We start from the raw sequence: 26,815 nt of genomic DNA, 5'->3' as shown, positions 1-26,815 counted from the left end.
ATCAATCAATATTGCTCTGCCTGGGTGTCGTTCTCAAGTCATTTGTCCTGTGGCTATCTTGTGGGATATGGATGACGGTGGAAGAAATGAGCTGATCTGGGGCTATAAACAGGCGTCTGCACACCTTAGGCAACTCAGTGGAGTATTCAGGTAGGGATGTGGATTGATTCACACAGGAGGTGAATGGAGATAATAGTGTTGAAAACCGAGAGAAGATACAGGAGAAGTAGAGCTAGTGTATGTATTGGGTACTACATGGAAGGAGTTCGTAGTATACTTTCCAAAGGGGGCACCGCTACGAAGCATCGAAAGGACGTACAGTAGTGTACATGAATCAAAAACCAATTGCGACTCGTTGCAGAGCCAGTAATGTGCTTATATAGTCATCTCATCATTAATAGTCAAAGTAGAATAACAGCACAATGTCTAGAAAGGGAGTCTTGAGCGAAGCCCCTCTAAGCATCTCCATATGAGACGCAGACATAGAAGCACGAACATGGAATTTTTCGTACAACTTGACCTTAAAATCATTGGACAGGTCACTGAGGTGTAGTATTTGTGCTCTGCCGTTACTCAGCCCCGAGACACTTCAGAGAGTTTTTGAGTTCCTTGATAGCTGTGTTGACATCATCAAAAGTCAAGGCGGACACAGCCCAACGAGCGTGCTTCTGAGCAAGAGCAATGGAATTATCGTCAACTGCTTGTGAACTTGCATAGCTAGATGAAGATGCTGTAGGCATTATAGGTGTAGGTGCATGGACAGGCTGAGGTGCTGGGCGTGGCATTACAGGAGCAGCTGCGGGAGGAGATCGCGCAGGCTGAGGAGGTGTGGCACTAGATTGGCTGTAGAAAGAACTAGGATCGCGAGAAACAGCTGGTGGGCTCGAAGGAGGCATTGTCGACGGTGGGGGAAAGGATTGAAAAGCGTCAGAAGCCCCTGGAGATTGGTGGGTTCCAACGCGTGTAGGCGTATCTGGAAGGGTAGGGACCGAGGTCGAAGACGACGTGAGTGTCGCGGGTGCTGAGGGGAGGCTCAGCGGTGCGCCTTGCTCCGTGTCGACGTCCATATCTTGAGTTGGACTACATGCGGCATCATGCGATGCCGCAGGTACTTCGGTGAAACCAGTTGGGGGCTGCGGTAAAGAGGGGGACGGTCCTGAAGGATGCGTAGAATCCTCGGGGACGTCTTCTACCGACGGCTGTCTCGATTGTGTGGGCGGCGATCCAACAATTGCCTGAACCTCAGGATCATCTTTCTGCACATTCAAGTCATCTCCCTCTATTTCATCTTCCTCTTTCATAACTGGGTTCGACTCGTTCGGGTCCTCTCCGGCCCTAATTGCTTTCGCAATCCTCACCGCATGATACTTGGCGAATTTGATTTTTGCAGCGGCCTCCGGCTCAAGACGATTCCATATCTGACAGAGTTCAAGGAACGTGGCAGCTGCTTGGAACGTATCAGCAGTTTGCCTGTAAATTATTAGTGATTATCCTCGAAAGGAAGGGCAAGAGCAACGAACTTGGTCACCTTGTTGGCCCTCATGGTTGCCTCTGCACGCCCAAAGATCTCCAAACCAAACTGCTCCACGTATGCATTTGCCGCGACGGCATCTGTCACCGTATCATTATCGGGGTTCTCATTTTTAAACTTGGGAACGCCGAGATATTAGTCTCTGGTCAACATCAGGGTTTAATGGGGGCATCGCTTTGGTATACCTTTTCCAGCTTATCGACGAGTTCTGTAGTGTATAGCTTCACTTCATCATCAGAGGTGTGTAGACCTTTCTCAATGATTTGGTTGACGATCCAGAAGTTGCCTGTAATCAGCCAAGGCCGCTTATCAGCTCGTAGTCCGTACGGGGTACAATCACACAACACTCACACCAATAGGCGACTACGGGCTTTACACGTTCAAGCTGCGCTGCTCTGACAGCAAAGCGCCCAATGTCCGCAGACTTCAGAGCAGCAGGAATGTTACTCGCCATGGAGGCTGCAAGGATAAGAATATCGTCTTTAAGGTGGGGAGACACAATGCACACAGCAAGCGGGATGACGTTGAAAGCTCTCGGAGGGGAATTCGGGGGCCCCGAGCCGAGGATTTAATTTTAATTTATGCGGAGTAAAGCAGGCTAACTCCATTTTGGCGGTCGCGACAAAAAAGTAGCCCCAAAGGTCTCCCCTATCTATAGATTAATTCTTATTTTTGATGTATTTATTTATTTATTTAATTTCTTCTGGCAGAAAGGTAAAAAAAAAAATAATGTTATCATTGTATCCGCTCTTCTACTCTAACATGCTATTAAATACGACGACCCAAGAAGCTCAACTAAGAGCGTTCAGAGCTTATTTATGCAGAATAAGAGATCAAGCATCTTCAAGTATCCACTCCCCAATTTCAACTCTCTCTTCAGCCAAAGCTTCCACCTCAAAGTGGTCCTCCACCTGCCCTCCAGGACCTCCAATCCTCTCAAGAACAATCCATATACCCCCACTCTCCTCTAGCCCTGGCTGCAAGTCAAAGTCCTCAACACGGACCCCCGATATGGCATCGCTGTGAGTTCCATCTTCTGAAGTCGCCAGGATCTGTTTGTATGGCCCTTGCCCGAGTTCCACTGTCATTAGCACGGGTGAGGGTCCAACAGGATGGCCCCCGATGATGGATTGCCTACTTCGGGTAATGAGCTTGATCCTCGTAAGCCGCGGCACTTGCAGAGAAGCCAGCATTCGGTCTCTCCCCGGAGGCAGTATGCCAATATCTGAAATGACCGTTCGTCGCCCTGCTGCTTCTGGTGGGAGCGGGCTCGTCTTGCAAGGAACTAAGGAGGATACCCAGAGCGTGAATCGGCCAAATTGATCTGGCGCGAATGTGGAGCAGACGATCGTATATGAGCCCGGTTCCAGAGCCTTCTTTTCCACAAGGGAACCACCACGGCGATAGTCACCACTATCAGCGATTATGTCGCGACTGCGTACTCGCGACACACGATTTCCATTGGACCAGAATAATTTAACATGGGTCGCGAGTTCCGTGTTTGGACATTCCAGGAGGAGTGAGACGTCTGTGTCGTTCTCTATCTCCAGCCTGAATTGGGGATTGAGTGCATATCTGGAAGATTCGGCATTCCCACCGGCCGTTGAAGGCGTCCAAGACCCTTGAATCTTCCTCACGCACATGTATTTGTCTTGAGCTTTTGCCATCCGTACAGGGGAGGTAGAGAAGGCAGATAAAGTAAAGTTTTGATTCAACGATGGCAGCGATTGCTCGGAGACCACGACTGTATAAGTTGTTCGGGGAGGCATCTCTAACCTCATGAGCGTATTCGGGGAATCCACATAGGGGCCACGATGTAGAGCCCCGTCACTCAAAGAGACCCGTTTGCCATCTGCGTTGAAGACATATATGCTTATAAAAGCCGACTCCTCATTTGCTTGGTATTCGTCAAGAGGTCGTTCTGGCTGCCCAGTTGTTCTGAAATGCTTGCCTAGCAGTAGCCAGACGATCCCAGCATTCTCAGTTGACACTGCGAACTGCGGATTATTCACAAAACAGCCGGCTACGCCTCTCCCGTCGTTAAGGTCCCACGTAAAGTGGACGTCTTCGCGGTACTTGAAAATCTCCGGGTTCCAATTCAGATAGAGGTTTTCAAAATGTTGAAGGAGCTTTTCGCAATCCATCCAGAAGGTACCCGGTTCAAATGAGGGCGGGTTATGGGGTAGATCCTGGGATGCAGCGAGGCTCCCGTTGTCTCCGGGAGCAGTATCTGCTCCAGCCCAAGGATTTTTCACGAGTAATTGACGGCGGCCTTTAGATTCCTTCATATCCAGTATGGCATAATCATGCTCACTCACGAGTCCCAGTTCTCTCTGTTCCCTCTCGGTGAGTTCACCGGTACCTATAGTCAAGAGAACATCTCCATGGTGAAAAGATCTGTAAAGCCGCTTCCATAGCTGGTCGCTGGTCACATCGTCATTATGGAGAAAGACTTGCTCGGGGATCCAACCTGTCAGTACCCAGAGATCTGTCCCGGAATTGCTTCCAGGAAAATCATAGCCTCCACGCAATTTCAGATACGCCTTCTCTACTAGCGCAGGCCATAGGAAATTGGGATTTTTCCGGTCAATCACGTGGAGTGATCTTGACGTTTTAGACGATGGCAAACGGTCGTCAATGACGACTTTCCGAAAGCACCCATTGAAATAAAAGCGGAATATATACTTGCCTGACGGTGAAGGCTGAGAGCTCCCTCGGCTAGGATATATCATTGGAAGAAAATGCTGCACCTATTAGTCACAGCGAACTATGCAGGTCAGCCGGAAAGGATCAACCTGCTTACAGTGCATTGGCCACGTTCTAACATTGATGTAGTAGCACAAAGGCTAGCGACGACAGAACAGTCCGTCAGCATATCCTGGACTAGGTCTGTTTTCCCTGGAACAGACATCACAGGAACCACGCTGGTATACACATCTTCCGTGTCTTTCGCGAGAAGCTCGGAAGGTCGTTTCCAACCATCAAAAACTTTCCTCTGCGGATAAGATAGATGAAGATCGGGTTTATCGCTGATATCGGTTAGAATATCCAGCAGTCATCTGAGTATGCATGCAACATTGACAATGCAGACCACCAGAACTTACGTAAACGGGTATTCACCATCCTCTCGTTTGAATTCGTCAGAGCTTGGGGAGGTGGACCATGGAGGGAATATGAAGCCATTCAACTTGGCTCCCTCTAGAAGAATGATCTCCTCCCGAGTGGTGAGCTTACGAGTAGATACGGGCAACCGTGGCTCTAGAACAGATTTGTCATGGACGCGGGCGGCAGCTTGCCAGTCCTGGGATTCTTTGATCTTTTCCGCTCTTGTGAGCCATTCTTTACACTTTGCATCCAATGCATGTTTATCTTTCTGGACGGATGCCAGATTCAATGCTTTCATATAGTGCTCAGCAGCATCAATGGCAGCTTCTAAAGCTTGCCTTTGAGAAGTAGCGGACGATACATCCCGCTCGGCTTTCTAGCCAGTGGTTAGTATCGTTATAAAAAAGAAAGAAAATAAGGTACAAGAATAAGAACATAAAAAAAGGAAAATAAAGAAAGAAAAAAAAGAAAAAAAAAGGGTCAAGTACCAGTGCCTGAGTAATAAAGGCCTTCTGGGTTGAGGCGTTCGGTCTAGACATACTGGCACGCGGGGCAATAGTAGCTTGATTGATGAGCGCCTGGGATCTTCAAACACCGTGACAATCCGAGATCTTCCCCGCGATAGGCATAACAGTTGAACTAGCGTCTATCCGACTAAACAGGACAATCAACTGTCAGACACCTTGCTTGTGACCCGTCCGAAAGGCCCCGTGGATTTTCCGAAGGCGCGACATCCGAGGTCGATCAAAATTTCCTTGTCAAGTTTTATGAAGACCCAATCAAGACTATGATGATTATCGCGAATGACAATGGAATGTAACTCATAAAGTTAACTTAGTCTCAATTCACTCGCAGTGGAATGGGGGGGGGTGGTCAAAATAACAAAAGTATGCTTGCTGGATTCATTCACTAGCGTGTCGGTGGGGAGGAACGGGAATTCGAAGGTCGGTGTTTGTCCAGGAATTGGTCTCCAAAACGAACCTCGGCTCATTTCGTCATGCGCAATCCAGAGCGCCGAGGTGCAACTGCCCTGGCCCTGCCGACTCTATCCTTCCCGCATTTTACGTTCAGGATGCCGGGACTGTGTAATCAGTCTCGAGGTTCTTCTTTTTTTTTTCTTTCTGTAGTTTTCTCCTCTATCCTTCCTTAAGCTTTCTCCATACTGTTGCTGCTTGGGAGCTGGGGTCTTTTCACCTTACTCGGCATTCAACTTTTCTATCAGTCGATCCGGTAAGCCTTCAGGCCGAACGCTAAACCCCCGAAATCGCACAGAGCCCTACCTCATTCGCCGGTCTTGGTTCTATCAATCTTCCTGCTTTTAAACTATCCTTTCTGGCGGAATTGGCAGACGAAGTTTAGCTCATCTTGCATAATGGCCGGCCAATCGAAACCCGCGCTCTCCCCTTGGGGTAGTGCTGTCGCAGGCGCAACTGGTGCTGTTCTTGCAAATGCTATCGTCTATCCACTCGACCTGTGCGTACATAGCCTTGCCAGTTGGGCTGCTGGCGTGGACAAAGACTGACTCGTTCCTGATATTTAGTGTCAAAACCAAACTTCAGGTCCAAGTGAAGAACGCACCTGAATCGAAGAGCGGAGATGTAGTACATTACGAGTCGACCCTAGATGCCATCAACAAGATTATGGAAAAAGAGGGAGTTGAAGGTTTATATTCCGGGATGGTCGGTTCTTTGATTGGTGTTGCTTCGACCAACTTTGCGTACTTCTACTGGTACAGCGTGGTTAGAAGCCTTTATATGGCATCAAAGAGCGTATCTAAGCCACCTGGAACCGCTATGGAGCTTACCCTTGGTGCTGTGTCGGGGGCTATCGCTCAGATCTTCACCATTCCAGTCGCTGTGATCACAACCAGGCAGCAGACACAGCCAAAGAATGAGAAGAAAGGCCTGATCGAGACCGGTAAGGAAGTCGTCAATAGCGAGGATGGCTGGTCCGGTCTGTGGAGAGGTCTCAAGGCCAGTTTGATCCTGGTTGTCAACCCGGCAATTACCTACGGTGCCTATCAACGTCTGAAGGATGTCCTTTTCAAAGGGAGGAACAATCTGAAGCCTTGGGAGGCTTTCCGTAAGTGGTATCAAGGCTCCATTTTTCTTCATCCAAAACTAATCCGTACCGCAGTCCTCGGTGCTCTTTCAAAGGCAATGGCCACAATTGCAACCCAGCCATTGATCGTGGCCAAGGTTGGTCTTCAGTCGCGGCCACCCCCTGGTCGCGAAGGCAAGCCCTTCAAGACCTTTGGTGAGGTTATGCGGTATATCATTCAGAACGAGGGTACGCTGTCCCTCTTTAAGGGTATTGGGCCACAAATTTTGAAGGGTCTGTTGGTGCAGGGCTTGTTGATGATGACAAAAGAGAGGTACGTGCCTTATTCGGTATCTGGATGTGTACTGGGACCTGAACTAACGCCTTGAAGGATGGAACTCATTTTCATCGTTCTCTTCGCATATTTGAAGAAGCTCAGAGAGCAGAAGCTAAAGAAAGTCGTCGATACTGCTGCGGCCAACGCTAAAACCAGCCTTCCGGCAACCCTGAAATAGACGTCGCTCCCACTTTCCTTCCACTATATACCAACTAGCTGGTCTTTTTGTTGTTGTCAATTGTCTTCTGTACGGCGTGCGGGTTTCGGATCTGTCAAATTTCTTACTTATGATTACCAGGCATAGTTTTTTCTGTATATTTTCCAACTATGATGTATAGAGCATGTCCTAGAGGATGGGCATAACCACAAGATAGATCTGCCGAATGCAAATCATCTAAAAGACCGCAGATACATGTTGGGCGATTGGTATACATAGTGGACGTCTTAGATCCAGGCTGATACGGATACTGGGCATGGGCAATAATATAGGTGCATTAAAGACATGTCTTCATTTCGTTTAGTTAGCAATCGAACGATGTTACATAATTGCAAAACATAACTAACTAGTTAATTAATTTCTTCGCGGTTGTGTAATGTAGTAAATATATATATGTTCAACTAGCCTGATTCCACCCGACCGCCCGGCTAGCCTTAAATAAATACATTCCTTCGGCAACAAGCTACAAACATAAGTTATCTCCGGAGTAGCGGTCACAATTATATTCCCACCATTCCACCCTTAACACAGCTCCGTAAAACCCCGACTACGAGGGGCATGAGCCGTCATGCGATGGCCGCCATGGGCTTCCGAATCGCAAGCCCGAGAACAACACGATGAACAAAACCAAAAGAACTGGAACAAATCCCTCAATGCGATCGACTGGGCCGCATTCACCGAACCCCGGACCCTGATTCCCACCCTGATCCTCACAACAGGCATCGTCGGCGCACTGCAGATCCACCGGCGATACCTGCGCCGTTTCCCGGACGCCGTTAGCATTTCGCCCTCATACTTCCGGAAGAGGACTATCCTAGGCCAAGTGACGAGCGTCGGCGACGGCGATGGTTTCAGACTATACCACACACCCGGAGGAAGACTGGCGGGATGGGGCTGGTTGCCTTGGAAGAGAGTTCCCACCGCGAAGAAGGACCTGAAGGATAAAACGGTGCGGTGATAATATATCTACTATTTTGTTCGAGGATAAGGGGGTCTAATGGGTTTATGTTTAGATCTCCGTTCGCTTGGCTGGTGTGGATGCGCCGGAACTCGCACATTTTGGTCGCCCAGAACAGCCTTATGCTCGGGAAGCTCATGAATGGTTGACGTCGTACGTCCTTAATCGCCGTGTTCGGGTCTTGGTGCATCGTCAGGACCAGTATCAGCGTGTGGTGGCCTCTGCGTATGTGCGACGGGTCTTCGACTTCCCGATTCCTTTTCGTCGTCGTGATGTCTCATATGAGATGTTGACACGTGGGTTGGCGACTGTGTATGAGGCGAAGGCGGGTTCTGAATTTGGAGGCCCTGAATTGGAACGGAAGTATAGGGAGGCGGAATCTATGGCTAAGCAGAAGGGAACGGGTCTGTGGAAGGGATATCGCCGCAATCGCAAAGGGTGGGAGAGTCCGCGTGAGTACAAGACTCGTATGGGGTTGGAGGAGCAGTCGCATGGTAATGGCAATTGAGGCAATTGAGAAAGAAGACAGATATGACTGTGTATATTAGAAGGTATGTGCCCATATGATTTGTCTGTATATTTGATAGCGATTTATTCTTATGACTGGACGATTGATATCTACGGGTACGGCACGGGTACACACATTCAGAAAGGCATAGCATGGCCAATCTAAGAACTGTATTTCCTTGCCTTTCGATCATGCTAGCATTATTAGGAGTATCTTAACACAAACAGCATGGCCTCATCAATGAGGGGTACATAACTATCTCGCATCATAGCCCTTGACAGGTCGTAGAAACGTTTGACGCCAAACCGAACATCGTAAAAATAGAGTACAGGGAGGTATCGAACAGTGGTATATTCAAATACAAGGAAATATTAGCAAAACCTCTTCTCTACTTCCGCAAAAAGCTGTGGGCTAATCTCATCACTGGTGTTGCCCTCAACACGCCATAGGCAGCCCTTGCGCTCGTAATGCTGGAGCAAGGGCTCGCTGGTTTCTTCGAATTTGCGAAGTCGTTGCTTCCATGTATCAATCGAGTCATCTTCTCTCTGAGTCAGAGGTTCCCCAGTAATATCGTCTTTTCCAGGAACCTTGGGGGCGTTGAAATCAGTGTTATATACTCTTCCGGATGGTTCGTGGACCCAGCGAGACGCTATCCGGGAGAGAATGACGGATGGAGGTGTAACAAGCTGGACAACGAAGTTGATAGGAACAAGTGTCTCTAAACTAGAAGCTTGAGCAGCGGTGCGCGGGAAACCGTCAAGGATGAATGAGGCGTTGGAGGCGATAGACGAGCTCGACGATGTTGAGAGCCAGCCCTTCGATTTAAATTCGGAAGATATAAGCTCGAGGATTAATGAATCGGGGACGAGGTTTCCTGCTTGCATTGCGGTCTCTGCTTTGAGCCCTGAACCCAGAAATTGTTAGGCGCAGTGTCTAAAGCGCATATGAATTGGCCCTGCTTACCCAGTGGTGACTTCTTCCGGACATTTTCTCGTAAGAGGTCTCCGGAACTGATCGACGCCAGTTGCGGAAACTTGGCAAGAAGTCTTTCTGTTTGGGTGCCTTTTCCAACACCAGGGGCGCCGATGAGGATGATACGAGCAGCCTTACTGAGCTGCTTAATCGCGAGCGTCATTTCACACTACTCTTTTGCGACTTGGACTGGCAATGGGTTTTGGGATTCGGAGCACCGGACTAAATGTTGAGCGGAGAGTGGAGGAGTGGAGAGGGATTGAAGAGTGCACGCGCTAGTTTATAATCATTCCGACATTATTTCGGCAAATGTAGGAAGCAAGGAAGGTAGGTATATTATGTACGTATGTGAAATTGGAGGGGATGAATGCTTCGTTGACCTTCAGGTCTGTACTCGGGATTATCTACTCAACAATTCGGATTTTACATCTAGCCGGGGAAGGAAGTCAAAACCCCACGGAATCTCGATGTTTTCCTGTTTAGGAAGTCGGTGAGCTGAGGGCCGGAGAGGTTTCCGACTCGGTACCTGAAAAGTACTCCATAAGGCAGAGTACTACGTAGTAATTGAAAGTATATCGACAGTTGGGGAAGGAACACAGTGCTTGCACGACCTTGATCCATTGGCGATAACCCTATCGAGATGCGATTGATTCACATGCATAACTCAGTATTATGTCCGTGTGTCCCATGGGCCCTCCACCGAATCCACTCATCTACTGTAATTCTTTCCCTCGGCTAGTCAAGGCAATCCACTTTATATCACGTGATACAAAAGCGCGTGCGGATCGCGTGGCGCGTCGGGAACGTGTTTAGTTCGGGCAGAGCATAGAGATCTAGTTGTCAAGGAACGCTGTGTATATGTCCTTGACTGACTTAGGAATTGCCACAGTGTGGGCTCAAAATGATTCGGCAAGACTTCCACAAAGTTGATCCGAAGAGAAGAGCAACCCTCGACCACAAGAAAAAGCAATTTGCTGCTCCAGTCTACAAACAACAAGATTATCCGCACCGCTTGAACTTTTATGATGTCCCGCCGACGGCAGAGATCACGCTCGAGCAATTCGAACAATGGGCTATTGATCGGTTGAGGAGTACGTGGACCCTGCCTTCTGATTGTCTGTTTAAACTTATTGACTGGTGCAGTCCTGGCCGAAATCGAGGCCTGTTCTTATAGAAATAAATCGCCCGTCGAGACAGAAGCACATATTACACCACTCCTCCAGAAGTATCTTCCACTATCCTCAAACACTTCCTCGTCGCTGGGTGCGGCCGATCAACGCTTGAAAAATGAACGACAAAAAGATCACTACTCGCATTTCATTCTTCGGCTGGCCTTCTCCGCCACGGAGGACCTCCGTCGTCGATTCGCGCGAGCAGAAACCATGCTTTTTAGGTTCCGGTTCCAAAAAGATGATTCAAGAGAGAAACGTGCTTTTATAGAGAGCCTTAATCTCGACTGGGAGCCTATTAGTGATGAGGAGAGGCGTGAGCTTTCCGAGCATCTTGTGAATGCGACACCGGGTTTGCGCCGTGTAGATGACGAATCTTGGTATAAGGTCGATTGGGAGAGAGTCCCAGAGCTGGTGGAGAGACGGTCTGTCTTCTTATATAGAGGCAAAGCGTATGTACCAGGAAGGGAGCAATTGAGCATGATTATTGCTGAATTCACGGCTCGGTTAGAGCGTTCTTTGGAGGTATGTGCTATCCTGCGCCATGCTCAGAGCAAAACCATTAACTATAACTAGCTCACGAGTCGAGCACTACCACGTTTGGACGAGGATGATCGTCTCACACCCATTTTGAACCACCTGTCTAAGAACTTTGGAAGTGCCGAGTCCGTATACTCCGAGGGTGAAGGATTTGTCGATGGCGCTCCAATCACCGCCAACAACATCGATCAGCTTTCCCAACATTTCCCACTCTGCATGCGCAGTCTACATATGTCACTGCGCAAGAACAACCATCTAAAGCATTACGGCCGGCTTCAATACACCCTCTTTTTGAAAGGAATAGGCTTATCATTAGAGGAGTGTATTGTTTTCTGGCGTCAATCATTCAAAGGCTTTACCGACGACGAATTCAATTCCCGGTACAAGTACAATATTCGCCACGCCTATGGCGATGTGGGTGGTGATGTCAACCGCAGAGGCCGCGGTTATCCTCCTTACTCATGCCAAAAGATCCTTGGTGACTCAAACCCAGGAGTTGGACAGACACACGGCTGCCCTTACCGTCATTTCTCTGTTGACAACCTCATTGGGCTTCTTCAGTCAACTGGAATTAGTGACAGAGAATTACTGCGTGGAGTGCGGGAAGACGTGGAGAAGACTCGCTATCATATCGCTTGCAACAGGGTGTTCGAGTGGACGCACAAGGCAGAGATCAAGCGAGTGAAAGAGGATGGTACCTGGAATCAGACGGATCTGGACACCATCGTCCACCCTAACACATACTTCAAGCGCAGTTATCTCCTCAAGCAGGTGGGGAAAGCGCCAAAGAAAGCTTAAAAGCTTGTTAAATGCACTTTACGAAGCTATGTGGTTGCTTTTGACTTTTCACTTTCACACAGTTGTATATAAGGTGTTGATGGATTCGGTTTTTGTTTTTGTGTTTTTTTTTTTTTTTTTTTTTTTTTTTTTTTTTTTTTTTTTTTTTTTTTTTTTTTTTTTTTTTTTTTTTTTTTTTTTTTTTTTTTTTTTTTTTTTCGTTACACCCAGGCAGTCTTTTCTTAGGTAGAAATCTACGTGTAAAACTAATCTGCATATCGCAATGCTTTCCCTCCTTTTTCCGCCGCTTTCATGCCACACAATCAAATGGCTAAGGAGGGGTCATGATGTGACCACAGCTGATTCCCAAATTATCCGAAAGGATCGGAACGACCTTTCAAATCCAGGTGCCCAGCAACGGGTCAGGTTACTCTTCACTCGATGCGAAAGAACAACTTCGTCATTGATATGGACGGAAGCTGCCAAAAATTCAAACGTATCGGCGATGTATAGATGAGAAAAAGAAAAAGAAAAAAGTTGGTTGCGGACGGATTTGGCCGAAATTTAAAGCACACTAGCGCGAGCGTACGGTTGCGCGTAGCCGCCTAACATGCTGCAACCTGGCCTTATGGCAACAACACAGGTTCACACAACATACTCCTAGTCCCCGCATAAGTCTCCGGACAAACAGCTGTTGGCGTTGCCCTTGTAGAGATCGGGTTATGGTACAGGATACTCTTTCATACTTTTATTTTTCTTAATCAACCGGGTTTCTTCTTTCAACCTTTGTTCGTTAGATACCCCTCTCATACGACGAAGCTACCGAGCCCCGTTGTTTGCCCGACAACATGGACTACGAAGCGTTGAAGGACCAATGGAGTGATGTCGAGGATCGCGATGGCATCAGACTGAGCTGGAACACGTTTCCAAGCTCACGCATGGTTAGTTTGGATGTCAGATATCGTGAGATCCTTTTGACTGAGTAGTGCATAGGAAGCATCTCGACTGGTCGTCCCTATTGGTGCTGTGTACACTCCGCTCAAGGACAAGCCAGACTCTCCATTGCTGCAATATGAACCGGTGACCTGCAAAGCACCTTGCCGGGCCGTTCTGAATCCTTATGCGTAGGAGATGCATTCCAGCATACAATTTTGTTTAGGGACTAACGACCCATAGCAATGTTGATGTCCGTGCCCGGATCTGGATATGTCCATTCTGCCTGATGCGCAACCCCCTCCCCCCTCACTACAAGGATATCACCGAGAGCACGATACCACCGGAGCTCCATCCTCTAAGCACGACTATCGAGTACCAATTGGCGCGCCCCGCCCCTACCCCTCCTATCTTCGTATACGTTGTCGATACTTGCCAGGAAGAGGACAGCTTGAAGGCCTTGAAGGATACTCTGGTGATGAGCTTGTCTTTGCTGCCAGCAAATGCGCTAGTAGGATTGATCACGTATGGCACTATGGTATGAACTGCGAATTTGTACGGTGGGAGCAACGCGAGAATAGATTGTTGACCCTACCACAGGCCCAAGTCCACGAGCTAGGCTACACCGAATGCGCCAAATCGTACGTGTTCCGAGGCAGCAAAGAATACGCCGCTAAGCAAGTCCAAGAGATGCTTGGTCTCCTCTCTCCTGGAGTGCGTCCGAACATGCCTCAACAACCGGCTCGTCCGCCTCTTGGTCCCGCCGCACGATTCCTTCTTCCTGTCCAGCAGGCCGAGTTCCAGATTACCAACGTTCTTGAGCAGCTTCAGCGTGACCCTTGGCCCGTTGCGAACGACAAGCGACCTCTGAGATGCACGGGTGTTGCTCTTAGCGTTGCGGTTGGCTTGCTTGAGACCTCCTTCCAGAATGCCGGTGGACGCATCATGGTTTTCACCAGCGGCCCGGCCACCGAGGGTCCAGGCCATGTTGTTGGACCCGAGCTTAAGGAACCTATGCGTTCTCATCACGATATTGATCGAGATAATATCAAGTACTACAAGAAAGCCGTCAAGGTGAGCAATTTCCGATAGAATTGGAGATTTTGGTATGCTGATAGGTATAGTTCTACGACGTCATGGCTAAGCGTGCTGCCAACAACGGACATATTGTGGATGTCTTTGCGGGATGTCTCGACCAAGTTGGTCTTCTGGAGATGAAGAACCTTGTCAACTACACTGGCGGTCATATGCTCCTCACAGATAGCTTCACGTCCTCACAATTCAAGCAATCCTTTGTCAGAATCTTCGACAAAGATGCCAATGATAATTTGCTGATGGGCTTCAACGCATCCCTCGAAGTCCTCACTACTAAGGAGCTCAAGGTCACAGGGCTTATCGGCCACGCCGTATCTCTGAACAAGAAGTCGAGTTCCGTCGGTGAAACAGAGTGCGGTATTGGCAATACCTGTGCCTGGAAGATGTGCGGCATTGATCCTTCTTCAAGCTACGGTGTCTACTTTGAGATCGCAAACCAAGGCGGGCCTGCGGCGGTGCAGCCGGGTCCTCAGAGAGGAATGATGCAATTCCTTACATACTACCAGCATTCGTCTGGTCACTATCACCTGCGGGTCACAACTGTCGCACGCAACCTGAGTGGGCCAGCTGGAGATCCTACGCTGGCACAGTCTTTTGACCAGGAAGCCGCTGCAGTTCTGATGGCGCGTATTGCAGTCTTCAAGGCAGAGGTTGACGATGGCCCCGATGTCCTCAGATGGGTTGACCGGATGCTCATCAGACTTTGCTCTCGCTTTGCGGATTACAGAAAGGACGATCCCACTTCCTTCCGACTCGAGAAGAATTTCACGCTTTATCCTCAGTTTATGTTCCATCTCCGCAGAAGTCAGTTCTTGCAGTTCTTCAACAACTCCCCTGATGAGACAGCCTTCTACAGGCACGTTCTTAACCATGAGGATGTTGGTGACTCCCTTGTCATGATTCAGCCGACTTTGGATTCATACTCCCTGGAACATGAAGGCAGCCAGCCTGTCCTTCTTGACTCGGCTTCCATCCAGCCTTCCCACATTCTTTTGCTTGATACCTTCTTCCATATCCTTATTTTCCACGGTGAAACCATCGCAGAATGGAGAAAGGCCGGCTACCAAGACCAAGAAGGCTATGAGAACCTGAAGGCTCTTCTTGAGCAACCCAAAGAGGACGCTAGAGTTCGTCTCCCGCCCCTCCCCCTTCTCCGAGTGCAGTGACATATAAGCTAATTTGGTTAAAAACAGGAACTCATTTCGGATCGCTTCCCACTGCCTCGTTTCATCGTTTGTGATGCTGGGGGCTCTCAGGCACGTTTCCTTTTGTCGAAGCTGAATCCATCCACCACACACACGACAGGAGGATATGGTGGTGGTGTGACATCGCAAACCATTTTCACCGACGATGTTTCGTTGCAGACTTTCATGGACCATTTGATGAAGTGAGTATCATGAAGCCAATAAGTTTAAAGGTGGATACTGACTTTTCTACGTAGGCTTGCGGTTTCAGGAACCAGCTAGATATGACGATGTAGTAACCACTAAAGGGCGGTTCTACGTCGATATTTGGTTCTTCTGTATGTTTAGCGGCTATTTGTTTTTGTTTGTTACCCCGCGGTATAGCAACTACCTAGACACAATGAATTAAATCCAAATCAATTGTACTAAAATCTGACTTCTACTCCACTTGCCTACTCCGGAACTATGGTATGGAGCCTTCATGCTTCATGATATGCATCACGTGATATTAGCGGGTTGAGCCCTGTGCACCTTACCTGATTGGGCGTCTCGCTTAGGCCTAGCCCGGAAAGTGAGTCTCCAGTCAAATATTCTGCGCCTTTTCAAGAAAATTTCCTTTTCTTCTTTGTACCATCCACCCCGACCAACTCTCCAAGGACGATTGACGACCTTTCGCACTCGCCATGCGTAAGTATCATCTCCTTGGTTATACCACTGGCGACTAATATGTTTTTCAATGAACAGCTCCCAAGTTCGACCCCAATGAGGTGAAGATCATTCACCTGCGAGTGACTGGTGGTGAGGTCGGAGCTCAGTCTGCTCTGGCTCCCAAGATCGGTCCTCTCGGTCTGTCCCCCAAGAAGATTGGTGAAGATATCGCCAAGAACACTGGTGACTGGAAGGGTCTGCGTGTCACCGTCAGACTCACCATCCAGAACCGTCAGGCCGCCATCTCTGTTGTGCCTTCCGCCTCTTCCCTGGTCATCAAGGCCCTCAAGGAGCCCCCTCGTGACCGTAAGAAGGAGAAGAACATCAAGCACAACAAGTCCGTCCCTCTTGACGAGATCATTGAGATCGCTCGCAAGATGCGCCACAGGTCTTTGGCCAAGGAGCTTCAGGGTACCGTCCTTGAGATCCTTGGTACCGCTTTCTCTGTTGGTTGCCAGGTCGATGGCCGCAGCCCCAAGGATATCAGCGATGAAATCAAGGCTGGCGAGATTGACAGTAAGTCCTTGAAACTGGTATGGTTGGACATTCATATACTAACCATCGCCTAGTCCCCTCCGAGTAAATCATGGTCGGAAATCCGCGGCGGTCGTTTTAATGTATCGGCATGCTAGTTAGGAGAATACGATTAATGCCTTGAAAACAAAATGTTTATGAGTCATGACCTAAGATTCCCAATTGTGTTCAATCGAAAATTGATTCGTTTATCACTGGACACCTCTCCCTGTCTTCCCACCTTCCACCTGTTTGTGATTTACTCGCGGTCCATATGCGAGCGGAGTCATGATCAGGCTATACCCAGATGACCTTTGCAACACTCTGGCCCGTACTGTCCATTCCCGCCTTCGGGCCTGGTTTGTGACCTCTTTCAACGTGGTATAGGCTTATTTTACGCAAAGAAGATCAAATCCCGACCCTCTACTCATCGCGGTATCTTTGCGAGAGGCCTCGTGTCTCTCTCTGTGGATACAGTGATCCATCATCACGGTCGACAACTCAAGGCTTGATGCCTAGCCTATTATGGCTTGTCTAATGCGTAGGCATACTTCGTAAAATTAGCAATACAACTACTATCATTTTCATACACTTGGCTCTGTGTCGTTCCTGACTATACCTGTAATTGCTCTTACGCATAATCTCAACGCATATGTAATCGGTCTACTCGTAGTGTTGAGAACCTAAATGGAAACTCTTCTATCTCTCGATATCGAAGGTACTACCAGGTCTCGGCTTAAGCAACAAAGCATGAAGATATGTGATGCTATGTCGTTTGTATACCGAGAATATCATATACCTCTGGGGTAGTATGATATGAAGTACACCCCGGAGATGCTCGTTCTCCACCGACTAGTAAGGATGCAACGATTACTGTCATGGCAAGGTTCCTGATACGCGCCGAGCTGCAGGTGCGCTCCCCCCACCCCCCTGGTGCTGATAATGGTAGAATATGGGCTGAAAGGGGGGTGCACAGTGTCGCCATTATGTATGTCCTACAGCCCATATCCATACATCAGTCACATATGCTGTGTAAGTCACGTTGGGTAAGGATGAGTCAGACCAGGATGTGTAATTAACTGATTGCTGAATCTTGTTATATGTACACCTCGCAATATCAACAACACATCATCGGTTTGATATATATTTCTTCCCCGTCCTCTGGTTGGAACGTGGCCTAGGTTGATTTAACTTTCCCGCTGACCATCTGGCAACCTTCGCCCGTCCGCTCAGAGAGACTATGTCGGTAGATCGGTATATATGGCTCATCTTATACCTGAGTCGAAGATGGAGGAGCGAAAGGAAGCGAGAGGCAAAGTTTTGCCGATCGTCATCGTCAGACCGCTCGTGACATGGCCAAAGGGGAGCCGGCGGCCCCATTTCCGCCCTCATCGATCCTAATAGACCCTGGTCTGGGCGGATGGAGAGCGTCGGAACTAGCAGGAAGAATGATACCTAGCTGGTGATTCCTGCGCAGGAGGAACACTAGTGAGTTAGTGATAGGAGTAGCCATGGGGAGGATGGAGCCCATGGCTGAATCGGATTGGAATGACTGGGTACAGATGAGAAACGGGCTGCCTTGGAAAGTTTGGAAGTTGACTCCACACCCGGGAAAGTGGATTTTGAGTTGGACCATCTGGGTTGGGTGAGATTATTTTTATAATTTTCTTTTCTTTTCTTTTCCTTTTTTTATTTTATTTTATTTTATTTTTTTTTTCCTATGGGGATGGGGAATTATCGTGTGCTATAGATGTATGTCGTATGCACTATCTAATTAAGTATCTTTTATAGTCTGAAATTGGGGGGGACTAGCGAATCCTCTAGAACCATTCATATTTTTTATTATGATTTCTATGGTGGGGTATTTATTTTATTTTACAATTTCTTTAAAATTTGATTTTGGAGCGCCGCTTTCGTTTGAAGGTTTGAAGCATTAAATTGGAGCAATAAGAAAATCAGTGAGAAAAAGGGGAGTCTATGTGAAAAAAAAAATTATATGATAATAATGAAGGTGTATACGGAGTACTGGAAATGACAAATATAATTTTTTTATTTTTTTTTTTAAATAGAAAGTGAAATATACAAAAACCCACCCCCAATAATGTTATCGACTATTAATGATGACAATGGACATACTAACATCCATGCATACTCCGTACAGATACCGTTCAGGTTCTCCCTCACCTGATTTGCTTTGGCCTCGGGCATGTGCGGTGCTACTCCATGGGCGTTTTTTTCAGCCTCTGGCTGCATCAGAGTTGCAGAACCGCCAATTCAAATGATGGTCACCTGTGTGGCCAAGTGTCTGAGCCTCTACCACCACCTCAGTTGATCTACGTATGTTATTTACCTACAACTGTTCGGATTCTCCTTTCCCTCACCGGCATATACCTCTTGTTATACCGATTTAACCCGCTTCTGTTGCCGTCTTCTACTTTCTATTATATTTTTATTATCAATTTTGGGAGGAAACAAAAATCCTTAATTTTTAATTTTATTTCTCTCTCTCGCTCTCTCTCTCTTTCTTTCTTTCTCTTTTTCAAACAGGGAACTTTTTAGAATATTCTACCAGTGCATGCCAAAGGCTAGCTTGCATTGCAGGCCGACAACACGGACATCCTCACAGCAAGTCAGCGACTCCACCCAGCCCACCGAAAGTGCCAGATCGCCCTTCCGCCGTCTCTAAGCAAACCCTCTCAAAACCAGAGGCTTGATCAACTGCGGGCGCCACCGGAGACCGGGGGCCTTGGACGGTGGTCCACTGACGTTGAACAGACTTGGATTTGCTCCTGCGCCCAAGAGGCTAGCGCCTGGTCCATCCTAGCCGTTGGATCGCACGGGTGGGACTGGGATGTGATGGATTGTCGTGTTTGATTATGTGGGTATTTTCTAATGATTTTAATTCTTTGTTTCCCCTCCTTGGTACGTACAGTGATTTGAGCAAAAACAGAAAGTTTTTTTTTTTCTCTTTTCTTCTTCTCTTTTGATGCCATGACGTAGAGGTTATGATGCCTTGGCGATTCTCATTATTTATCTGAAACCCGTCATAAAATTACATATGGAGATATATATATCTATATATAAGGTGACACCATTAGGAAAAAAGCCCTAAAGATATATCGAAGGGGAAAAAGACAAAAGAAAGGAAAAAGAAAAAAAAGAAAAGAAAGGAATCGCAAACCAATGAAAATAATAATCTGGAGGGTACAAGCCACATAATCATGGTGGTAGTAGGGCGCCCAAGCCCACTTGCATCCCAACCCAGTAGTAATGGGGACTCCACTGGGTCGACTCCATTGGCTCCACTCCCGCTGCTCCATTCACTTGCACTGGCTCCTTCCCCCCACCCCAAAAAAGGAACCCCCCTAAGACGAAACGGGAGCTACAGAGTGTCGCTGTCCACTGCTTTCGTTCGTGAAGCTCCGCTCTGTCATGATGGGACATCCCGCTTCATCTTTGTGTCCATCATGATTCTAAAATTTTCCTCTCCTTCTGCGACCTGATTTCCCCCTCCCTCCGACCTTCTTTGATGGTCCTTCACCTTCTGGTCGGGTCGATACGACTTTTGACTGGTCCATTTTTCTTACCATCCTTTACTACCCCAGACCCGGACATCCTTCCAATCTCTTCTCTCCCTCTCATTTTTATGGTTCTGTGCCTCTCCGCCGGCCGTTGGATGTTCTCCGCCTCACAAACTCCCTGCGTCCGCTGTCGCCTTGGATCTTAGGCACCTTTTTTCTTTTCTTTTCTTTTCTTTTTTTTTATTTCCCTGCTTAGGCCAATAGTAATAATTAATCAATTCAGGACCACGGCAACCACCAGAGCCAACAAGGAGAAGAGAGCTAAAGCGTGAGAAAAACCAAAAGGACCACTCCCCTTGACTACTATCAACTACTAGTAGTGGTGCCATGTTCAACCTTTCCGCTACACTATTACTCTTGTGATTCAGACTCCGTCTTCTTTGATAGTCGATTTCCTTCTTATTTTACTTCTGCGTTCTGATTTTTAATTTGTCCCCCCCCTCCTCCCTTTCTCGTCAGCGCGCTGAGTACAGCATTGTTGCCAAGCGTGGTATTTCCAAGTGATTGATCGCGTACTTGCGGACGCCTGCGTCGGTGGGGGTACTCAGGAAATCGACTAGGGCTGTGACTCTTGAATCCCTTTCCTCCCTTGCATTACCGCTTCACCTCCCAAAGAATCACACAGCAAATAACGCCGTGGAAACCAAATCGCCTGCGTGGCTTTTCTATCTTCCGGAATCCGTGGATGGTATTCTTGACACGGCTTACATTCTCTTGCTTCATCCCTCGTCCTACTAGTTCTCGACGCTCGCTCGTGTCCTTTTTACGACCAACCCAACCAGCGTTCATGTCGAGCCCAGAGACAAGCCGTGGGGGGCTTCGCTGAATGTTTAGTGAGCCGGCTCATGTCCAGGATGAGGTGTAGAAAACGTTTCAAGGAGGATGCTTGTTGAAAATCCCAACAAGATTGAATGTACCTGACTCCACTATTGACCGCTCGTGATCTTTGGCAGTAACCTGCATCGACGATCTCGACCCTTTTCTATCAATTTCTTTTTTTGTTACCGTTATTTTTTTGATATCCGGGACCTCTTTCTGGATCTTTTTGTATAGTCTTTGTTATACCACGGTGGGACAAGGTGTCTCCGCCATCAAGGGCCAACATGTTGCCCTCAGTAGCACCTTTTCCGCCAGTTCAACCACATCATCATATGAATCATTATCATGGGGCTGACACAGTTGATGGCAATTACGACTTTGACACGACACCCTTCGCCGCCACGCTCCCTCACAATGATATGAATAAACCATCTTTTCACTCGGTTCCCCGTACTCGACTACAGTATCATCCAGTGCAGCGTCTCGATATTCATGACACGACTGGCATTGGACTCAACCCGAAGAACCCTGGAGAACACGCACTGAGGAGGAAGACACCGAATGGGACTCTTGCAGCTGGTTACGATGGGACGCCGGGGGATGCAACAATTCAGCCCCCGGCGTCCAAGCATATTCTCGTTTCACCTCTTGAGTCAGGGCAGATGGTAACTCCTCAAACGGGCTTTCCCATGGACACCTGGTCGCAGCTCTCCTTGGAACAGCCATCCCAAGCGAAACCGATGAACTTTCCGCCAGTGTACAAAAACGAGTCAAGCCGGACTAACACAGCTCCCGGAGAGATGATTCAGGGTGTGAATGGTGCAAGCTGGGTCCGTTCGTTGAATTACGTGCCGGGAATAGACTCGATGCTTAACCAATCGCTTCCGATGCCGGGATCCCAGCAAAGATTCTACTGGCATAACGGTGCCTATGTTCCAACGGTCTTACCAGCGACTCTTCAGCCGTGCCTCGGCCCTACAGCATCGGCGGGTACCGGTCCATATGGTCCGTATTGGCCCGATGGTGTATATATTCCATATCGTCCAGCGGCCTTTCGAGAGCCCCGCTACAACTCCCCTAATCCGTTCGCGAAACAAATCAACCCTTCCGCCCTTCAGTTCTTCGATGCAGGGCAGCAACCGTTCAACCATAATCCAGTACCGCCGGGCAGCCGCACTGATCTAGGTTCAACCTGGAGCGCAACCCCTCTGGGAATTATCAGTCACGACCCTTCCGTGAAGAACAATTTCCCCCCGCGTCACTCCGATCAGAAGGCCTTTGATACTCCTCAACGCACATTGCCGTACCATCCACGTCCAAGCAATGCAAGCTCTGCCTTCTCATCACGTCAGCCTGGAAACGAAGCTTACACACCATGGTCGGGTCCCGCTAGTGGGCATGGGTTTCAAGGTACAGGTTCTACAGCTAATTCTCGTGCAGCCAATGTGGAATTCAAGGAGAAAGTCTTGTCATGGGCCCATGGTGTTTATGTTGATCTCCTAGCTTCGATCCATCAGGCTCGGCGGAATAGCATTTCTAATGCAGGTGGTGATCCCCAAAGCCAGCGATTTTTGAAACCTAGCATATACCCCAAACCACCACGGCAACCAGGACTGGACTTCTCCCAAGTAAATCCACCGGAAGTTGGGCGCCACAACAGCTATCCGTCGTGCCAATATGATCACCGAACGAAAAATATCATTAATCATACCCCGCAGACTGATAGTCACTCGGGCTTTCAGACTCACCAGCATCGGCATCGACCTTCGCTTCACCACTTTCAACAACAGAGTGACATGCAGATGCTCGACAGGTTACGCCACACAGGCCGCTTCACAGTTCCAGCGGTGTCCCCCTTTCCTACTGCACGTTTTGGCAGCGAGAATTCGCCAATGACAAATGCTCGCACCGCTTTAGACATGCTTTCTCCACTATGTAGCGAGAGTGGTTGGGAGTGGATCGATGGTATGCTACTTGGTGGCTGTCTTGCCTATGGTTTGGGTGACTATCCAAAAGCTATGAGATGGTATTCAAGGATCATTGCTAGAGATCCGCAACATGTTGAGGCGATATCGAATCTAGCTGCCACTCTTTTGGCACTTGACCGTCGAGAGGAGGCACTGAACCACTGGCTACGTGTTGTGAAACTTCGCCCCAGCTTTTTCGAGGCCGTAGAGCATCTCATTGGTCTCTTGTGTAGCAGCCATCGTGGAAAGGAAGCCGTTAACATTATCGAATTCGTGCAGAAGTCACTTCGCTTTCCAAAAAATGGCGACTGCTTTACAGCCGATGAACATGCTAGCGAGACGGAGAGTGACGCAGAAAGCGGTGCCTCGAGCGCATCTGATCTCGGCTCATACGAGAAAGCATCTTTCGATTATGATGATGACTTGAACCGGTCAGTCTTCACTAATAAGCGGTCTGCAGAGACCGGCTCCACTGGCTTTGGAACGAGCGGTTATGCTATCCCGGGCTGCGACAACGGTAGGATGCTGGCTCTTGTCCATGCCAAAGGCAATATGTTATATGCATTGGGTGATAATGCTGGAGCTGCGGTGGCGTTCGAAGATGCGATCTTGATCGCTGCCGGGAGAAGACGTCACGGCATTCAAAACTTAATAAAGCAGATATTTGCAGCGTTTTCGTATGGATCGCGGCATGACTATGCTGCCCCATCAGAACAACATAGCTCGAACGAAACTATTCTCCTATATCCGGATAAGGCTCTGCAGACCTCTAAACTGGTCTTTCCTTCATGTGGAACGCCCCCCGGAATCAAATTTGTTGGGGAAGGTCTTGCAAGGAAAGCGGCGATATCCACCACGAGCAATTCCTTACTCTCCCTGGCAAAAATATACCAGGATGGGATGTCTAGTATCTCCACCGGGGGCGCGCCCAGAGCTGCCCCAGGAGTTCGAGATATACTAGCGCTCTACTACCTTTCACTTTCTCTCCAACCGAGCCCCTCGACCGCAAACAATGTGGGAATTCTGCTTGCCGGCATTCAAAATAATGCAACCAAAGGGCTACCCCGCTCTAGTGGTGAGATGCAACATCCCGAGATACCTGGTGTGGCCTTTGGCAGTGGAGTGTCTCTGGCCCTGGCATATTATAACTACGGGTTACACCTCGACTCTCGACATGCTCACCTGTATACGAATCTTGGCAGCCTACTCAAGGATATTGGCCAGCTTCAGGCTGCTATTCGGATGTATGAACAGGCTGTCCAGTGTGATAGCAATTTTGACATTGCTCTGGCGAACCTCGCGAATGCAGTCAAAGATGCCGGTCGTGTCAATGAGGCAATCAAATATTACAAGCGTGCTGTCAAAGTAAATCCCGAATTCGCAGAAGCAGTCTGCGGACTAGCCAATGCTCTCAACTCTGTCTGCAACTGGGTTGGCCGAGGTGGGATTGCCAATGGGCATGGCTTCCGGGATCGGTGGCATGTCAACGAGCAAGGGATGCTTCGGGACGCTTACAGTATTGACACGGGTGCTGGTTGGATTAAGCGTGTCGTTGATATTGTCGACCGGCAGCTCAAAGAAGGCGAATCATGGGGCCGTGGCCTGCTGACTCCCAACACAATTGAGCAACTGTGCGCGCAGCTGGTTCCTGCATTGGACAGCCGACGGTTTGCATCTGGATCGCTCAATACTATTCTCCAATCATGGGCGGGGCAGAAATGGGAAGGCTCGAGAATTGTAAAGCTTGTTGAGCGCGCAATACGAGCCATCACATGGCAGTGGTATCAGGACCTTTATGTCCATCGGAAAGAATATCCCCTGTCTAAGTATCGCAGACCACAACTTCCTCCTGGGTTGTCTGCTCCCAATGCTCCTACTGTGTTACCTTTCCATACCTTTACATGTCCACTTTCTGCGAAACAGATTCGACAAATCTCACAGCGTAATGGGCTTCGCATATCCTGTGCAACCCTTCGCTCCCCATGGCTGCCAGCTACGGTGTATCAGCCCCCGGCACCACCAAACCCATATCTCAAAGTTGGATATGTATCGTCGGATTTCAACAATCATCCCCTTGCGCATCTTATGCAGTCTGTATTCGGATTGCATAACCCATCAAGAGTGAAAGCCTATTGTTATGCCACTACCGCAAGTGATAAGTCTATCCATCGTCAGCAGATTGAAAGGGAAGCACCGGTGTTTCACGATGCTAGTGGATGGTCTGTCGACCGGTTAGTAAAGCAGATCGTCGCGGATGGCATCCATATACTCATCAACTTGAACGGTTACACACGTGGTGCACGTAATGAGGTTTTTGCTGCTCGGCCAGCCCCAATTCATATGTCATTCATGGGGTTTGCAGGGACCCTGGGTGCTGAGTGGTGCGACTACATCCTTTCTGACATCATCTCGATCCCCCAAGAGACCCTCGCCCCAGGAGGGCGTAATCTTAGCATCAAAGACCGAGTGCTGGAGGAGAACCATGGAGAGGACCTTGAAGATTGGGTTTATGGTGAAAAGATTGTGTTCACCAGGGCCACGTTCTTCTGTTGTGATCATCGACAAAGTGCACCAGACTCCCAGGACCTACGTCTCGCTTGGGAGCAGGAACGAGAGAAGCGATGGCGTATGCGGAAGGAGCTGTTTCCTAATCTGCGCGATGATGCCATTATCCTGGGCAATTTCAACCAGCTATATAAGGTAATATCTAATAAGCACTTGGACTGGTGATAACATAGAGACAACTAACATGCTACATAGATCGAGCCCACAACATTCCGTACATGGCTCCGGATACTTGCACGGATTCCTAACGCCGTACTATGGCTACTTCGCTTCCCAGACCTTGGTGAACAGAACCTCAAGGAAACAGCCGTTGCTTGGGCGGGAGAGGAAACTGCCTCTCGCATTATATTTACCGATGTTGCACCCAAGAACACCCACATCTCGCGGGCCAAAATATTGGATCTTTTCCTGGACACACCCGAGTGTAACGCGCACACGACCGCGACGGATGTCCTGTGGAGTGGGACACCTCTCCTGACCCTTCCTCGCTACAAATACAAGATGTGCTCTCGTATGGCGAGCAGCATCCTTAGTAGCGCTTTGCCCGATACTGATGATGGCCAAAAGGCTCGCGAAGAGTTGATTGCCACATCCGATGAAGATTATGAAGAAAAAGCCATCCGGTTATGTCTGAGTTTGAACTACGAGCCTGGCAGTGAGGGCCGAGCAAGAGGCAGGTTGCCTGACCTCCGGAGAATGTTGTTCCAGGAACGATGGAGAAGTAAACTGTTTGATACCAAGCGCTGGGTTCATGATCTGGAAGATGCCTACGAGCAAGTTTGGCAACGATGGGTGAATGGCGAAGAAGGAGATATATGGTTATGAAATGCGCTTCGGAATATACCCCTTCAGCGTTTGTTTTTTGTGTTTCTTTTTCTTTTTCTTTTCTTTTTTTTTTTTTCCTTTTCCCTTCTTTTTATTACCCCATTTGTTTTATTCTATTCCCCCATATTGGCGTATTGCCAATGTTATACCTATGTGAGCTATATTTCACAGTTTTGGTGTTTGTGCTTTCGATGTAATTGTTTATAGGGATACCATCCCCTGTGCATGCTGGCGTTGGATATCTTAGGGTACGGACCAATGATGAAGTTCACCATCTGCTGGATGATCTATACTAGCAGTTCCATTGGGTTTATTGTTTGGCATTATGACTACGATCTTTCATGGGTAGGCGTTGAGTGGCTGGTGTGTGGGTAGTGAGACAGCAGGAGTGGTTCAACTGATAGATGGCCTGAATTGAGATCACTCTCAACCTTCTCAAGTTGAGAACTATGTTCATATCTTCATATGCTT

The 26,815-nt window shown here is 48.4% G+C and overlaps 10 protein-coding genes across 10 annotated transcripts; 7 read left to right on the top strand and 3 right to left on the bottom strand.

Annotated features, from left to right (window-relative positions):
* Nucleotides 1–246: 246 nt before the first annotated feature.
* BDV38DRAFT_254672 (uncharacterized protein) lies at nucleotides 247–2,046 on the bottom strand. The gene is made up of 4 exons (XM_032055350.1): nucleotides 1,883–2,046; nucleotides 1,717–1,817; nucleotides 1,521–1,648; nucleotides 247–1,470 (listed from the first exon to the last, which is right to left on the bottom strand). Exons 1-4 carry the CDS (start codon nucleotides 1,983–1,985, stop codon nucleotides 570–572), a joined length of 1,233 nt encoding a protein of 410 aa, XP_031910631.1. The 5' UTR covers nucleotides 1,986–2,046; the 3' UTR covers nucleotides 247–569.
* A 230-nt stretch (nucleotides 2,047–2,276) lies between these two features.
* Nucleotides 2,277–5,595, bottom strand: BDV38DRAFT_157631 (calpain-like protease PalBory). Its single transcript, XM_032051730.1, has 4 exons — nucleotides 5,125–5,595; nucleotides 4,636–5,012; nucleotides 4,335–4,560; nucleotides 2,277–4,275 (listed from the first exon to the last, which is right to left on the bottom strand). The coding sequence occupies exons 1-4, from the start codon at nucleotides 5,173–5,175 to the stop codon at nucleotides 2,365–2,367; spliced, it is 2,565 nt and encodes an 854-aa protein (XP_031910630.1). The 5' UTR covers nucleotides 5,176–5,595; the 3' UTR covers nucleotides 2,277–2,364.
* Nucleotides 5,596–6,008: 413 nt separating this feature from the next.
* BDV38DRAFT_273430 (putative peroxisomal carrier protein) lies at nucleotides 6,009–7,191 on the top strand (the record flags this gene model as incomplete). Its single annotated transcript, XM_032057679.1, has 4 exons — nucleotides 6,009–6,109; nucleotides 6,177–6,718; nucleotides 6,773–7,010; nucleotides 7,068–7,191. 4 exons carry the CDS (start codon nucleotides 6,009–6,011, stop codon nucleotides 7,189–7,191), a joined length of 1,005 nt encoding a protein of 334 aa, XP_031910629.1.
* A 492-nt stretch (nucleotides 7,192–7,683) lies between these two features.
* BDV38DRAFT_157612 (thermonuclease family protein) lies at nucleotides 7,684–8,882 on the top strand. The gene is made up of 2 exons (XM_032051729.1): nucleotides 7,684–8,179; nucleotides 8,244–8,882. Exons 1-2 carry the CDS (start codon nucleotides 7,799–7,801, stop codon nucleotides 8,694–8,696), a joined length of 834 nt encoding a protein of 277 aa, XP_031910628.1. The 5' UTR covers nucleotides 7,684–7,798; the 3' UTR covers nucleotides 8,697–8,882.
* A 185-nt stretch (nucleotides 8,883–9,067) lies between these two features.
* On the bottom strand, nucleotides 9,068–9,831 carry BDV38DRAFT_285681 (adenylate kinase ADK2; the record flags this gene model as incomplete). The annotated part of the gene is made up of 2 exons (XM_032060537.1): nucleotides 9,068–9,600; nucleotides 9,660–9,831. 2 exons carry the CDS (start codon nucleotides 9,829–9,831, stop codon nucleotides 9,068–9,070), a joined length of 705 nt encoding a protein of 234 aa, XP_031910627.1.
* Nucleotides 9,832–10,530: 699 nt separating this feature from the next.
* Nucleotides 10,531–12,303, top strand: BDV38DRAFT_254657 (DNA primase subunit PRI2). The gene is made up of 3 exons (XM_032055349.1): nucleotides 10,531–10,759; nucleotides 10,812–11,362; nucleotides 11,414–12,303. The coding sequence occupies exons 1-3, from the start codon at nucleotides 10,570–10,572 to the stop codon at nucleotides 12,173–12,175; spliced, it is 1,503 nt and encodes a 500-aa protein (XP_031910626.1). The 5' UTR covers nucleotides 10,531–10,569; the 3' UTR covers nucleotides 12,176–12,303.
* A 520-nt stretch (nucleotides 12,304–12,823) lies between these two features.
* On the top strand, nucleotides 12,824–15,808 carry sec23 (GTPase-activating protein SEC23). The gene is made up of 7 exons (XM_032055348.1): nucleotides 12,824–13,095; nucleotides 13,148–13,278; nucleotides 13,331–13,625; nucleotides 13,688–14,161; nucleotides 14,212–15,309; nucleotides 15,376–15,569; nucleotides 15,624–15,808. Exons 1-7 carry the CDS (start codon nucleotides 13,003–13,005, stop codon nucleotides 15,646–15,648), a joined length of 2,310 nt encoding a protein of 769 aa, XP_031910625.1. The 5' UTR covers nucleotides 12,824–13,002; the 3' UTR covers nucleotides 15,649–15,808.
* A 241-nt stretch (nucleotides 15,809–16,049) lies between these two features.
* Nucleotides 16,050–17,099, top strand: BDV38DRAFT_273425 (60S ribosomal uL11 domain-containing protein; the record flags this gene model as incomplete). The annotated part of the gene is made up of 3 exons (XM_032057678.1): nucleotides 16,050–16,053; nucleotides 16,111–16,590; nucleotides 16,975–17,099. The coding sequence occupies 3 exons, from the start codon at nucleotides 16,050–16,052 to the stop codon at nucleotides 17,097–17,099; spliced, it is 609 nt and encodes a 202-aa protein (XP_031910624.1).
* A 1,127-nt stretch (nucleotides 17,100–18,226) lies between these two features.
* Nucleotides 18,227–19,764, top strand: BDV38DRAFT_254646 (uncharacterized protein). The gene has a single exon (XM_032055347.1). The coding sequence runs from the start codon at nucleotides 18,811–18,813 to the stop codon at nucleotides 19,144–19,146; it is 336 nt and encodes a 111-aa protein (XP_031910623.1). The 5' UTR covers nucleotides 18,227–18,810; the 3' UTR covers nucleotides 19,147–19,764.
* A 1,507-nt stretch (nucleotides 19,765–21,271) lies between these two features.
* Nucleotides 21,272–26,344, top strand: BDV38DRAFT_273424 (UDP-N-acetylglucosaminyltransferase; the record flags this gene model as incomplete). The annotated part of the gene is made up of 4 exons (XM_032057677.1): nucleotides 21,272–24,585; nucleotides 24,616–24,621; nucleotides 24,790–25,654; nucleotides 25,715–26,344. The coding sequence occupies 4 exons, from the start codon at nucleotides 21,272–21,274 to the stop codon at nucleotides 26,342–26,344; spliced, it is 4,815 nt and encodes a 1,604-aa protein (XP_031910622.1).
* Nucleotides 26,345–26,815: the final 471 nt, after the last annotated feature.

This window comes from Aspergillus pseudotamarii (assembly GCF_009193445.1).
Source record: "Aspergillus pseudotamarii strain CBS 117625 unplaced genomic scaffold BDV38scaffold_52, whole genome shotgun sequence".
Classification (NCBI taxonomy): Eukaryota; Fungi; Ascomycota; class Eurotiomycetes; order Eurotiales; family Aspergillaceae; genus Aspergillus; species Aspergillus pseudotamarii.
The sequence above is the reverse complement of the archived record's forward strand: the minus strand, read 5'-3'. Positions and strand labels throughout refer to the sequence as shown.

Excerpts from the sequence above, each read along its gene's own strand:
- BDV38DRAFT_254672 (XM_032055350.1), bottom strand. The coding sequence starts at position 1,985 with ATGGCGAGTAACATTCCTGCTGCTCTGAAGTCTGCGGACATTGGGCGC. Across the intron at positions 1,649-1,716 it reads TCGTCGATAAGCTGGAAAAG|TTTAAAAATGAGAACCCCGA; the intron begins GTATACCAAAGC and ends GGCGTTCCCAAG. Across the intron at positions 1,471-1,520 it reads AGGGCCAACAAGGTGACCAA|GCAAACTGCTGATACGTTCC; the intron begins GTTCGTTGCTCT and ends AATAATTTACAG.
- BDV38DRAFT_157631 (XM_032051730.1), bottom strand. The coding sequence starts at position 5,175 with ATGTCTAGACCGAACGCCTCAACCCAGAAGGCCTTTATTACTCAGGCA. Across the intron at positions 5,013-5,124 it reads CCTTTATTACTCAGGCACTG|AAAGCCGAGCGGGATGTATC; the intron begins GTACTTGACCCT and ends ACCACTGGCTAG. Across the intron at positions 4,276-4,334 it reads TAGAACGTGGCCAATGCACT|CATTTTCTTCCAATGATATA; the intron begins GTAAGCAGGTTG and ends TAATAGGTGCAG.
- BDV38DRAFT_157612 (XM_032051729.1), top strand. The coding sequence starts at position 7,799 with ATGCGATGGCCGCCATGGGCTTCCGAATCGCAAGCCCGAGAACAACAC. Across the intron at positions 8,180-8,243 it reads AGGACCTGAAGGATAAAACG|ATCTCCGTTCGCTTGGCTGG; the intron begins GTGCGGTGATAA and ends GTTTATGTTTAG.
- BDV38DRAFT_254657 (XM_032055349.1), top strand. The coding sequence starts at position 10,570 with ATGATTCGGCAAGACTTCCACAAAGTTGATCCGAAGAGAAGAGCAACC. Across the intron at positions 10,760-10,811 it reads GGCTATTGATCGGTTGAGGA|TCCTGGCCGAAATCGAGGCC; the intron begins GTACGTGGACCC and ends TGACTGGTGCAG. Across the intron at positions 11,363-11,413 it reads GGTTAGAGCGTTCTTTGGAG|CTCACGAGTCGAGCACTACC; the intron begins GTATGTGCTATC and ends AACTATAACTAG.
- sec23 (XM_032055348.1), top strand. The coding sequence starts at position 13,003 with ATGGACTACGAAGCGTTGAAGGACCAATGGAGTGATGTCGAGGATCGC. Across the intron at positions 13,096-13,147 it reads CGTTTCCAAGCTCACGCATG|GAAGCATCTCGACTGGTCGT; the intron begins GTTAGTTTGGAT and ends AGTAGTGCATAG. Across the intron at positions 15,310-15,375 it reads AACCCAAAGAGGACGCTAGA|GAACTCATTTCGGATCGCTT; the intron begins GTTCGTCTCCCG and ends GGTTAAAAACAG.
- BDV38DRAFT_254646 (XM_032055347.1), top strand. The coding sequence starts at position 18,811 with ATGGGCGTTTTTTTCAGCCTCTGGCTGCATCAGAGTTGCAGAACCGCC.